The 13255-nt window shown below is 44.4% G+C and overlaps 1 protein-coding gene across 4 annotated transcripts in view; it reads left to right on the forward strand.

The window, feature by feature from the left end:
• Positions 1–13255, forward strand: part of Tet1 (tet methylcytosine dioxygenase 1) — an 83028-nt gene that overhangs the window by 15795 nt on the left and 53978 nt on the right. For 2 of the 4 annotated variants that reach the window (XM_076557159.1, XM_076557160.1), the window contains exon 2: positions 1498–1551. In XM_076557159.1, the coding sequence (XP_076413274.1) occupies positions 1498–1551 (54 nt within the window). Of the gene's footprint in view, positions 1–742; positions 928–953; positions 1276–1497; positions 1552–13255 lie in introns of those variants that run through there. The other 2 variants (XM_076557162.1, XM_076557161.1) reach the window with 2 other exon arrangements.

Below are 13255 nucleotides of genomic sequence, written 5' to 3' on the forward strand. Positions count from 1 at the left end.
CGTGTGTGTGTGTGTGTGTGTGTGTGTGTGTGTGTGTGTGTGTGTGTGTGTGTGTGTGTCTCGCAGAGGGGTGAGGGAGTTGGTGGCGTGTTCCCCGCTGGCTCAGGTTCAGCATCTGGGGAAGTGGGTGGTTGACTATTAGTATGGTGTGCAGGCAGGCTCCACCTGGGAACCTAGTTGGCGGCTGAGAAGGGACGCTTGGTTGCAATTGATCTTGGGAGGAGAGGAGCCAGAAACGCCCCCTTCCCCCCCCCCCAAAGGTTCCGGTTGGAGTCTGCCGCGGATTTCCTTGGACACTGAAGGTCACCCGGCTTACATACAAGTCTTCCATCTCTGTAGTCACCGAGAGAGTGTGACAAGTGTATTTTGAAAATACACCGCCACCCCCTCTCCTGTCCACATCCTGTCCTGTTTCTCTTCTAAGTGGCTGCTCCCCACCCCCACCCCCCCCCCCCCCCCCGTACTCCGACTTGGTCGTTGGACATTTATTGACAGAAATCAAACCGTTGTTTCTGGGCCAAGCTCCCGGCTGCACCGAGGTGTGGTTCCCAGGAATGAGACAAGCAGCCGAACAGCTGAGCCTGCCCTGTCCTCACTTAACCTCCCTGCCTTCGATATCGCCAATATTTAGTCTTGCCTTATAAAGTCAAAATGCACAATACCTTCCAGGGTTGCTGTGAGCCCCGATGCCCCCTTAGGCTATCTCCTGCCGGGTGGTAGAGAGCAGCGCGCCCCTCCCTGCGCCAACCTGTCCTGGTGCCACCCAGAGGTTCCTGCTCAGGGAGACTCCGCCATCGATCTGATGGTGGCGACCTGGGGGATTTGCGAACATTGTCTCTTGCTGAAGCCTCCTGTGATTTCGGTGGCGGTGACCAGATCCTCTGCAGAGAACTCCATGTCGCAGCTTGTGGCTGCCTGTGTCCTGTGGTGAGAGCCCAGCCTCACAGGAGATCCTTTGTCTAGGATAGTGCTAGGCTGCGAAGATCACTTTGGAGTCTCTAAGCTCTGCCTTGCCATTGGCTGCACTCTTTGTGGGGCTGTTTTTTGCAAAAGGCATGCCCAGCACGTCTACAGTGCTGGCAGGCCAGGGCTGCCTTTAAACACCATGATAATGATACCAAAAGCAGTTTGCAGAACTGCTCTCTGTGGAGGCTTCCTCTGCAGAAGCAGGCAAGATGGCTACCTCGTGGGCTTCGCCGTGAAGAATGCAGAGGCTAATTAAGAAAGACTTTTAGGGGGAAAGGGGGCATTTCCCTCCATCTTTATTTATGCAAGGTTGTTGGTTGTTTTTCTTTCCAGTGACTTTGAAAGTATACATTTTACATGAGCTCTTCAGGGACTGACTGGCTAATATGTTGATGGTATTAAATGATATATAAGCAGTTTTTACAGAGAAGTGGCAAAAATAGTTTTTTTGGGGGGGGAAAGGGTGGGAGCTGATATATATATTTTTTAATGGAGGCTCATATTTCAATTTTACTTTTTTTTAAATTTTAGGTTACAAAAGAAAACAAGAGGCCCCAGAGGGAAAAGAAGTCCAAAGTTTCCAAGGTAATCAGCTGTTGATTAAATGATATTATCTTTTTCCATTTCATATGGCGTTTTTCTGTCACCTGAGGGTGAAATTGGCAGTGCAGTGGATTTTCCCAGGTTGTCAGTGGGTACATGAATTTTTCACTCGGCCAAAGTCTCTCTCTTCCTCCCTGCCTCCTGCTAGGTCCACATTAGCATCCTTTATTTTCAGCGTCTTACACAAGTCTTGCACGGAAGGAAAACTTTATATGCAAAGCGTTGAGTAATTCCTTCTCTCCAGCCCCCTGACTGCCACCTGCATCTGTGGCTTTGCCCCCGGTGGACGTCAGCTCCGTGGTAGAGAAGTTGATGGCTATGACTCATTGTGATTTTTTTTGTTGTTTTTAAACACACAGAAAATACTATTGTAAAATCTGATATTCCCCCCCCCCCCAAGTGGGGGAAGGTGAATGTCCTTAGAGGTTTGAATTCAACTTTACATGCATGGAGAGACCTTACAGCTACACTGTAATTGCTCAATGTGAAGTGTTCACTGTGGCTTCCTTAGTTGTTGTTGTTGTTGTTGTTGTTTTGGCTGCCATAGATTTTAAGGAATCGGCATCGCAGAGATTGCATGCTGATACAGATTGCATGCTGAGAGTTCAGCAGTAACCTGATTTGGTTGTTAGCTCGGGATCTGTTTGCAGCTTAGTTACGGTATTCGGAAGAGTTCATTTAAAAGCCCATGGTCTCACTACAAGTTCAAGGCTAGGGCTAGCCTTAGCCTAGCAAATTGCTTGCAGGTTTAAGATTTAAAATGCTGTACAGCAATCTTATTAATGTAAGCAAGCCTTTTAATTGTGGAGGAAATAATAAGCAGTGAAACCACCGCTCTATAGAATCGTTCTGTATGTTTACTGTATAGGGACTTAAGTATAATCAGAGCTTTGTGTTTGCGAATAAAGTTTTGGCCCTCCAGCATGCTGAGCTGTGGCAGATTCCCATCTCACTTGCTGCCGCCTGTTGTGTGTATTGGAAATGCTGGCACTGAGAGAGACAGCCATCACCTTGCTCGCTGGTTTTACTGACCACCTTGAGGTTTCTGTTTCCTGTGTGCACACAGAAAGGGCATGAACATTATTCATCAAATAAGAAGTGCTTACTAGAAATTGACCACAGAGTCAGCAAAGTGTGGTAGGCTCTGTGAAATGAGTGTAACTCATTTCATGAGAGGCCTGGACAAATCAAGCGGGGGATGGTGTGTAGGTGTAGTAAACCATCTTTTTCTTCATCTGATCTACTCACCCATGACCTATTATAGACTGGACTATCAATGACTTTAAATCCGTCTATTGCCTGTTTTGTGTGTGTCCGTTTCAGACATTAGATAGTTCAAGAGAGAATGTCATTGGGTTGTGGTGATGCACACCTGTAATCCTAGCACTTTGGAGGCAGAAGCAGAAGGATTAGGCATTCAGGGGCAGCCTCACCTACATAGTGAGTTTGAGTCTAGCCTGGGTTACTTGACTCTCCCCACCCCAGACAGGGTTTCTCTGTATAACAGCCCTAGCTGTCCTGGAGCTTTGTCTAGACTAATGTGGTCTTGTTGTAAATGGCTCTTAAATGGTAGGTGTGTGTGTGTGTGTGTGTGTGTGTGTGTGTGTGTGTGTGTGTGTGTGTGTGTAGCAGACTATATGTAGAACTAATTGTGGTCCCTAAGTTTCATCCTTGTTAGGATACAAAATAGGCTGGGGTAGGGGTCATTTAATTAATTCTATGTTAGTCTGCATGTCTGTTACCTGTTAGAAGTAAATGCAGCATATGTTTCTTTGAGGACTCATGCAGTAGACTGTGACCCTTTTTACTTTTTATTTTTTGGGGACCCTTTTATTTTTTAAAGTGTCTATGGATGGCCTATTTTCTTCTACTCTGGGAAGAAGGATTGAATCCTTGATTATCAGCCACCCATAGTTAGTGTCTATTGAAGAATAGTAAGAAATTGACATAAAAAATATTGTTTGTTTAATCCAGAGGGAAACTATTTCTCTGAGGGGGGGTTGGGTGGCTTGGAACAGTGTTTATCTCTGTAGACCAGGCTGGCCTCAGATCTACCTGCTTCTGCCTCCCGAGTGCTGGGACTAAAGGTGTGCACCATCACCACCTGGCTGAAAATGTTACTTTGAATTTTTTGTGTATTTCTGTGTATGTGCAAATGAGTGTGGGTAACCATGGAGTCCAGAAGAGGGCGTCACTGAGCGACAGGTGGTTCTGAGTCACTTGACATGGGTGAAACTGAGTTAAGTGCCCGAAACTGCTGAGCCATCTCTTCAGGCTTTTGCTATTCTTTTTATTGTTTTTCTTCTTAAAATTTTTTTTTTTTTTTGGTTTTTCGAGACAGGGTTTCTCTGTGTAGCTTTGCGCCTTTCCTGGGACTCACTTGGTAGCCCAGGCTGGCCTCGAACTCACAGAGATCCGCCTGGCTCTGCCTCCCGAGTGCTGGGATTAAAGGCGTGCGCCACCACCGCCCGGCTTCTTAAAATTTTTACTTTGCTTTAAGACAGGATCTCACCATGTAGCACAGGGTGGCATGGAAGTTACTGTGTTATCCACACCTCAAACTCCAGATCTTCCTGCCTCAGACTTCTGAATGCTAGAATTTCCACCATGAGCCAATATTGCATTTAATGTTGGGGTTTAAAAAGTTGTTTTTTGTTTTTGTTTCTTTTCTTTCTGGAGACTCATTTTTCTCTGTAGCCCTAGCTGTCCTAGAACTTGCTCTGTAGACCAGGAACTCACAGAGATCTACCTGCCTCTGCCTCCTGAGTGTTGGGATTAAAAGTATGAGCCATTACAACTCAGCTTTTTTTTTTATTTTTTCATTTAAGATATTTGGGGCTGGAGAGATGGCTCAGGGTTAAGAGCACTGGCTGCTCTTCCAGAGGACCCGGGTTCAATTCTCAGCACCCCACATGGCAGCTTACAACTATCTGTAACTACAGTTTCAGGGGATCTGACACCTTCATACCAATGCACATAAAAGAAAGTTAAATAAATTCAGGGATCGGGTGGTGGTGGCACATGCCTTTAATCCCAGCACTCTGGAGGCAGAGGCAGGTGGATCTCTGAATTTGAGGCCAGCCTAGTCTACAGAGTGAGTTCCAGGACAGACACCAAAGCTATACAGAGAAAAACAAAAAACAAACAAACAAAATTATTAAGGAAAAAAAATATTTGTAAGTACCTTGTACAGTGAATTTTGATCCTATTTACTTTTTTAGTGTCCTGTCCTGTGTATATGTATACACACAGATGGAAATAAAAATCTTAAAAAGAGATTTTTGTTTCTCTGCATCCTAGAAGAAGAAATTCAGATTTTTTTTTTTTTTTTTGAGACAGGGTTTCTCTGTGTAGCTTTGCGCCTTTCCTGGAACTCACTTGGTAGCCCAGGCTGGCCTCGAACTCCCAGAGATCCGCCTGGCTCTGCCTCCCAAGTTGCTGGGATTAAAGGCGTGTGCCACCACCGCCCGGCGAAATTCAGATTTTTAACTATGGATGTGTTAGAGTTCAACTACAGGAAACAGCCTCATAGCTCTGGCGTTCTTTGGCATGTGATGCAGGATTTAGGGATAGTGTATCTCAAAGGTTCCATTTGACTGGCCTCTCTATCCGGGGTCTCAGTGACAGGACTCTGCAGGTGGGGTTGGTCACCTGTCGCTTTTGCAGAGGTGACATTTGGCCAAAGTCCTGTTTCCCTTGGGTTTACTCTGACTCCTTAGATCTTCAAATATCCTAGGTCCCCCTGCCTTACTGGGTGGGGCAAATGACTGATTTTTAGGTACCTCCCTCCCCCATTATCACCTGTCTAGGAGGCAATTGCACGTGGAACCTGGTGATGGAGGAAATTTAAATTTAAGTGTGCATTACATCCTGCCCTGAACATGGTAACTCGAGTCCAGTTGCTGGGCTAAATTTGCATTATGTCATATCTCTTTACTTTTTTTTTTTTTGTTTTTTTTTGAGACAAAGCCTCACTATGTAGACTGGCTGGCTGGAGCTCACAGAGATCCGCCTGCCTCTGCTTCCCAAGTGCTGGGATTAAAGGCATGAGCCACCATGCCTGGCCTCTCTAATTCTTTATTAAAAAACTTTTATCTAATTGGGTTCCATTACTTATGTAAATTGATCTTTTAAAATGTTTATTGGCTTGGGGTTGGATTTAGTTCAGTAGTAGAGTGCTTGCCTAGCAAGCACAAGGCCCTGGGTTCGGTCCTCAGCTCCAGAAAAAAAAAATTTATTGGCATATTAATTGTGCATAATACATTATGATTCTCCATTATGTACGTGTGCATGGCATGCATCTGCAGAGACCGGTAGTCACTGAATAGTGTCTTTCTCAATTCCTCTCCAGTTTACTTTCCAGACAAGGTCTCTCACTGACCCTCAGCCAAGTCCCTGGCATCCTCCTGTCCTCACTCCCCCTCTGAGCACCATGGAGAGACTTTTCAAGTGGTGTTGGGGACCTGAATTCAGGTCCTCATGCTCAGTAAGACTTGCTGACTGGGCCATCTCCCCAGGACCTCCTTATGACATTTCGTAGATGTACAAACTGTATTTTGATCACATTCATCCTCTCATTACTCTTTCTTGGGTCTCTCCCACTCCTAAAGTCACTCCCCTTTCAGGCAGTGTTTAACTACGTAGCCTTGGCTGGTATATATAAAATATATGTCTATATAGAACTTCCTATATAGACTAGGTTGGTCCAAAACTCAGAGATCCTCCTGTTTCTTCTTCATGAGTGCTGGGATTAAGGGCATGTGTCTCCATGTGCATGTGCCTATAGAGGTGAAAAGTGGAATTAGATCCCATGGGACTTCAGCTGCAGATGTTTGTGAGCCATCATGTGGGTGCTGGGGTTGGGCCCTGGTCCTCTGCAACAGCAACAACTGCTCTTGGGGACCATTTGTCTAATCCCATCTCCCCAATATCTTTTATTCATCATATGATGATATAAGTCTGTAAGTACCAACACTTTGGAGGTTTAAGTCTGTCTGTGACAAATAAATTTTTTGAGCCAATGGTGGTTTATACCTGTAATCCCAGCATGTGGGAAGCAGAGGTCAGTTCCTGGACTCCACTTCCAAAAGTTGTCCTCTGATCCCCACATGCATATATATATACACATATGTGTGTGTGTGTGTGTGTGTGTGTGTGTATATGTATATGTATATGTATATGATCAGGAAGGGGTCTGGCAGGATGGGGCGGGCAGTCAATGAGGCTAATATGGGGGATGTGGTCAAAGCATATTACACATGTATGAAGTTATGGAATAAAAAATAACTTGGTGGTTTGTTTTCTTTTTTTTTTTCTGTTTTTTTTTTTTAAAGGACCAAAGCCAGGATTACGGAAATAGTAACATCCGTGAGTCAGGCTGATGCCAGTTTCACAACTCACCTATAAGTCTAAAACCATCTCACACCCAAATGGGTATTGGGGGGGGGCACATAGTATTCTTCACTTGGATCATGGTCCTTCACCACTAGGAGACATTTTCTAGTACCTGGTTATAAAATATTATGAGAGTATTTGCTTTATTTGAAATAACTGGGAGAATAAATAAATGTCAGTGGATATTAAACCGGGAAGTGTCTGCAGAGGCAGCTTCCAAAGAAGTGATGTTGTATCAACCCTTCTTAGTGTTTCCTTCCTTCATGATGCTGATGAAGGAGAAACATGAATGGGGCTGGGAGAGAGGAGACGTTGGGTTTGCGTCACGCTAGCGGAAGACAGGGCACGTGCATGTATCATGTATCTATGCATGCATGAAAGCATGGTCTTGAATGGCACCCTTTTCAGAACATTGAGAACTATTCCCTTGCCTCATCTGAATGTTCCCTAAAAGTTTCTTTCTGAGTAATAATATTAACAATAATGGCTAAATGGTTTTCAAGTACATACAAAAGCATGGGGCCACAGTGGTGTGTTTGTAGTATACTCATACACACACACACACACACACACACACACACACACACACACACACTCCAATGTGTTTCCTGCCAGAACTAGGAGATTAAAGGGTAACAAAGAAGGCAAGCCTAAAAGCTAAAAAACAAGTGAATAAATTATAAATTGTGCTCACTGCCTAGAAGGAAAGGAACGGAAGACTGGTGCTTTTTAGGTTTTCTTTCATAGTGTTTTGAAACAGGATGCAGGGTGGTTACCAGAATTTCCAGTTGTATCTTTGAGACATACTATTTCCTTCACTTGCCAATTGTTGCTATAATATTCTAGGGCTACATTATGTAGACTTGATACCTTTTTATCTTGAAACATTTTAATCTACTATAAATGTAAGATTATAACAGAATAGCTAAGGATTTCCCACACATACTTATTCGCAACATTGTTTATTTTATCTTTTGAGTTTTTCAAGGCAGGGTTTCTTTATGTAACCTTGGCTGTCCTGGTCTAGCTTTGTAGACCAGGTGTAGCTAAAAGTTTTCTTCCGATCCTGTCCAGCCCCGCAGTCCACAGCTGCTTATGAAATAATTACTCAGACGCTTATATTAATTAAAACTGCTTGGCTTACTACTGACTAGCTCTTACACTTAAACTCAGCCCATTTCTGTTCATCTATATGTTGCAGGTATTCTGTGGCTTTACCTGTGTGCCACTACATGCTGCTCCCTGGACAGTGGGCTGGCGTCTCTTGACTCAGCCTTTCTCTTCCCAGACTTCTTGTCTGCTTTTCCTGCCTGGCTACTGGCCAATTATTGTTTTATTAATCCAGTATACAAAAGCATTATCCTGCCGGGCGACAGCAGTGGTGGTAGTGGTACCTTTAATCCCAGCACTCCGGAGGCAGAGTCAGGCAGATCTCCGAGATCGAGGCCAGCCTGGTCTACAGAGTGAGATCAAGGACAGGCACCAAAAGCTACACTGAGAAATTCTGTCTTGAAATATCAAAAAAAAAAAAAAAAAAGCATTATCTCACAGCAGACCAGGCTGGCCCGCCTCATAGAGATCTGCCTGCCTCTGCCTCTTGAGTGCTGTGTTTAAAGGCATGAGCCACCACCAACCTGACTTAAATGTGTTTTAATTTTATTTTCTGTTCATTGGTGTTTTGCCTGCATGTATGTCTGTGGATCCTCTGGAACTGAAGTTTCAGCCAGTTATGAGCTCCAGTACGGGTGCTGGGAGTTCAACCTGGGCCTTTTGAAAGAGCAGCCAGTACTTATAACCACTGAGCCATTCCTGCAACCATTGTTTACGTTTTTCAAGGAAATATTGGTGGCAGGGTTGGGGGGCTGTTGGGAAAGTGAGGTTTGGGGGTGTGGAGTGATGGCTGTTGTCGGTGGTGACACACTCCTTGTTTTAATCCCAGAATTCAGTAGGTAGAGACAGGCAGATCTCTGAGTTCGAGGCCAGCCTGGTCTATAGAGTTAGTTCTGAGACAACCAGGGCTACACAGAGAAACCCTGTCTCAAAGAAAAGAAATAGCAGTGTAGCTAGCTGGGCATGATTGGTAATCCCACCACTATGGAGGTTGACAATAGGAGGAAGCCAGCATGCTCCTATAGTTGAGGCCTTAGCTCCAAAAAATCAAGAGTTGCTTAGGGATGTATGTAGCTCAGTCTATTGAATGCTTGTTGCTTAAGTGTGAACAAAATCTCGACTCCATTCCCACTACTTCACCAACGCAATGTGGTGGCGCACATCTGTAACACTAGCATTCTAATCCCACCACCCAGAAGGCAGAGGCAGAAACAGCAGCAGGTTCCAGGTTATCCTGTTAAATAGTGAATTAAGGCTAGTCTGGATTACACGAGACTGTCATAAAACTAACTCTCATACACGCGCGTACATACACACACACACACACACACACACACACACACACACACACACGGTAGATGCAAGGCTAGGAAGGAATAATTTCAACACAAAGGGGTTTTGTGTGTGCTTTCAATAGTCAGCGTGGCACAGGTAAAGTGCTGTGCTGCAGTGTTTATTCACAGGCACAACAGGGCTTCTGGTTTGCATGCCCAGAACCGTACAAACCACTTTGCCTAGAAATGACCAAGCTGATTCCAGGACTGGATTCTCACGAAGCCATACCGCCTGCAAGCATTTGTTTGTCACTACAAATATCAAAATTTCAAATAATCTAAGATGCAGGTCCAACTGGGTGTGTTGCTTTGCACCTGGAATCCCAGCATCGGAGAGGCTAGGAGAGAGTGATCGCTTTGAGCTTGAGGCCAGCCTGGCAACCTACTGAGAGCCTGGCCAGCCAGGCTACAAACCACTCTTGTGTCCATCTTGTGATTTCTAGGAATTATCGCAGAGAACTGGAGTAAATACAAGGCAAGTGGGGTGAATGGGCTGCATGCAGGAAATCTGCATTCAGACTCTTCCAAAACAACAAAACAGCTGTCATCCTTTGCCCACAAAAAAAAACCTCTGTGTGTGTGTGTGTGTGTGTGTGTGTGTGTGTGTGTGTGCAGCCCAGAATTCAGTGTTCAGTTTCTTGCTCCCTCCTCATTCCCCCCCTCCACTTTTTGAGGCATTGAACCTGGAGCTCACAGATTGGCTGGGCTGGCCAGCCAGTGAGCTCGAAGAGTCAGCCTGTCTCCAAGCCACATGTCTCCTAGTGCTATTGTTACAGACATGCTTGTACAATAAGCACCTGAGGGTCTCCGCCGTCTCCCAGCTCCTGTGTTTGTTCTCATGGTGCTAGATTCATGATACCTGAGGTCACCTTCTTTATATATGTAGTTTTCCATATGTTTATCATAATAATTCAACTATGAGAGACACAAATAACTGCATTAAAATATTTGTTAAGCATTCACTCTGTTGCTTTTAATTTCATTTTCAAATTATAATCATGTTAATAGTAGAATGTCTTTGGTATTTAACTTTTTAAAGTTACATTTATTTATTTGTGGGGATTGGTGGCTATGTGCCAGCTTGAAGCTGTGGAGGTCAAAGACCACCTTGTAGGAATCCGTTTTCTGAACCATCTCTCTTGTGTCTTTTTTTTGTTTTTTTTGACAGTTTTCATTACATAGCCCAGCCAGTCCTAGTAGCCGAGGCTTCTCTTCCTTGTACCCACACTCTTTCTGCCTTGGCCACTCTGTTGCTAGGATTAGAAATGTGCACCAACACTCCCAGGTTGGAAAAGCTTTCGGTGATGAAATTATTATTACTATTATTATTATTATTATTATTATTATTATTATTATTATTGGTTTTTCGAAACAGGGTTCTCTGTAATAATCCTGGCTGTTCTGGAACTCACTCTGTAGACCAGGCTGGTTTTGAACTCACAGAGATCCGCTTTCCTCTGCCTTCTACGTGCTGGGATTAAAGGCGTGTGTCAGCACTGCCTTTAGTGATGAAATTGTTGTTGTTTGTTGTATTCATAAGTGGTAAAGGACCAGGGCTACTGTCCTGTCATCCTTGCTGCCTGGGTCAGAGTCTGTTCTTAAAACAGCAGGACCTTTCAGTATGTCTGCCCTCAATCCCTGCGACTTTTTTCTAAACATTGCAACGCTTAGCTTGCTCTTCCCTAGATGGAATTCTGTGTGACCTCCGACCATTTCATTATTGCTTTGTGTATTAAATCATGAAGTTTTCTCCTAAGTTGTACTGTATTTGTTTTGTGTGTTTGCACAGAAGCCAGACAATTACTTGAGAGTCAGTTCTCTTATGTAGAACCCAGGGCCTGAACTCAGGCCGCCTGTTCCTGGCATCAGATGCTCCCAGCCACTCAACCATCTCCCTAGGTTTATTTAATTCCTTGATTTCATTTTATTTCTGGGTAAAAGTATGCCTGTGGGTAAGGTCCTTCATTCTGAGCTATGAGAAACTTTGAAACAGTTACAAATGGGATAAATAGTAGTAAGAGGGGCAGGGAGACAGGATATTGTTCTTAAGGTGTAGAAATGGCAAGTGTCTCCAGCTTTGAAGAGTAGCTAATAGGGCATGGCTTTAGATCAGTGTGCAATGATCATCTAGCGAGCTCAAGGCCCTAGGTTTGCATCTTCATTATTGTTTTATCTCTTTGGGACAGGATCTCTACATAGCCCTGGAACTCACTGTGTAGACCAGAAATCTGCTTGGGTTTGGAGGCATGCGCCACCATGCCTGGCAACATTTCTTTCTTTTTGAGACAGGGTCAGAGGCCATGCTGGCTTCTGTCTGGTAGCGCCACGCCTGCTATAGGCTCTAACCCTGGAATTAACAGGCGTGAGTCACCCAGGCAGCTTGTGGCTCTGGTTAATTTTCAGATGACTCTTAAGTCCACCAGTTAATGAGGCTGGGAAGCTGCAGTGAGGGTTCCCACAGTGGCAACCAGTGGAATGTGAAACAGACTTCGTTCCTCCTTTATCTGCCTTTCACAACTCCTCCTCGCCCTCGCTGCCTTATCTTACCCGCCAGGCAGAGCATGAGAAAGAATCCCAGCTTGGAAAACGGGATTTCGACCCCTCAGCCTGACCAGCCACTTCTCCAGACCTGGGTGGTGTCAGCTCTGAGGGAAAGATTTGCCTCTGGTCAAGATAACAAAGTAAGTGTCTCAAGTGTCTGTCCAGCCAGATGCAGGAAACATCCACCCCGGAATCTCTTAGGACCCCTCTGAGATATTTAGTGGTTTGCTAAGGCCTACGCTTGGCAAGTTAGCTCAGCGATAGCAAGGGCAAGGTCTTAGGATCTGTGCATAGCGACAGGAACAGGAAAGCTTTGTCAGATAATGTCACTCAGTGTGGTCAATTAAATTTATTTAGGAAATAGTTGTTTGGCAGGTAGCAGTGGCTCATGCCTTTGATCCCAGTACTCGGGAGGCAGAGGCAGGCGGATCTCTGTGAGTTTGAGGCCAGCCTGGGCTACCAAGTGAGTTCCAGGAAAGGCACAAAGCTACACAGAAAAACCCTGTCTCAAAAAAAATCAAAAATAAATAAATAAATAAATAAATAAATAAATAAATAAATAAATAAAAATTTTTTTGAGACAGGGTCTCACTATGTAGCTTTGGCCATCCTGGAACTCACTATGTAGCCTAGGCTGGCCTCTGTCTTCTGAGTGTCGGGGTTAAAGGTGAGCAACACACACACACACACACACACACACACACACACACACACACACACACACGATTAGATATCTTTTGCAGGTTTTTGCTTTGTTTTGTTTTTTGTTTTTTTGAGTTGAGGATCGAACCCAGGGCCTAATCCCCAACCCCTTTTGCAGGGTTTAGCTCAGGCCCATGTCCTGACAGCTGGGCATTGTGTTTGTTTTATAATAGTCCTTCTGATGGGTTTTGTGCCTGCTGATCTAGAGGAAAATGTCCACTTTTGTCTCTTCATGAAATCCATCCTGCCCTGAAATTTCTGATCTCTGGATGGGTGGATCTAAAGTTGCTACTTAGCTAAAGATGACCTTGAGCTTCTGATCATCCTGCTTCTCCCCTCCCCCCCCCCCAAATACGGGTGTGGCTGCATGTAATTGTAATTCTAGAATTTTGGAGACTCAGGACACAGGATTGAAGAATTTTAAATTATACCTGGCCTATATAGTGGAACTATTTCAAAACAAAACAAAAGACAAAAAAACTAGTCTTGAAAAATGTCAAAGCAATGTCATGAAAAAGTAAATTGTCCACCTTGTTTCCTGTTTTGATGCCTTGGATATTGTGTGGGGATTTTTGGTTTTTCGAGACAGGGTTTCTCTGTGCAGC

Source organism: Peromyscus maniculatus, chromosome 21 (genome assembly GCF_049852395.1).
Source record: "Peromyscus maniculatus bairdii isolate BWxNUB_F1_BW_parent chromosome 21, HU_Pman_BW_mat_3.1, whole genome shotgun sequence".
NCBI lineage: Eukaryota > Metazoa > Chordata > Mammalia > Rodentia > Cricetidae > Peromyscus > Peromyscus maniculatus.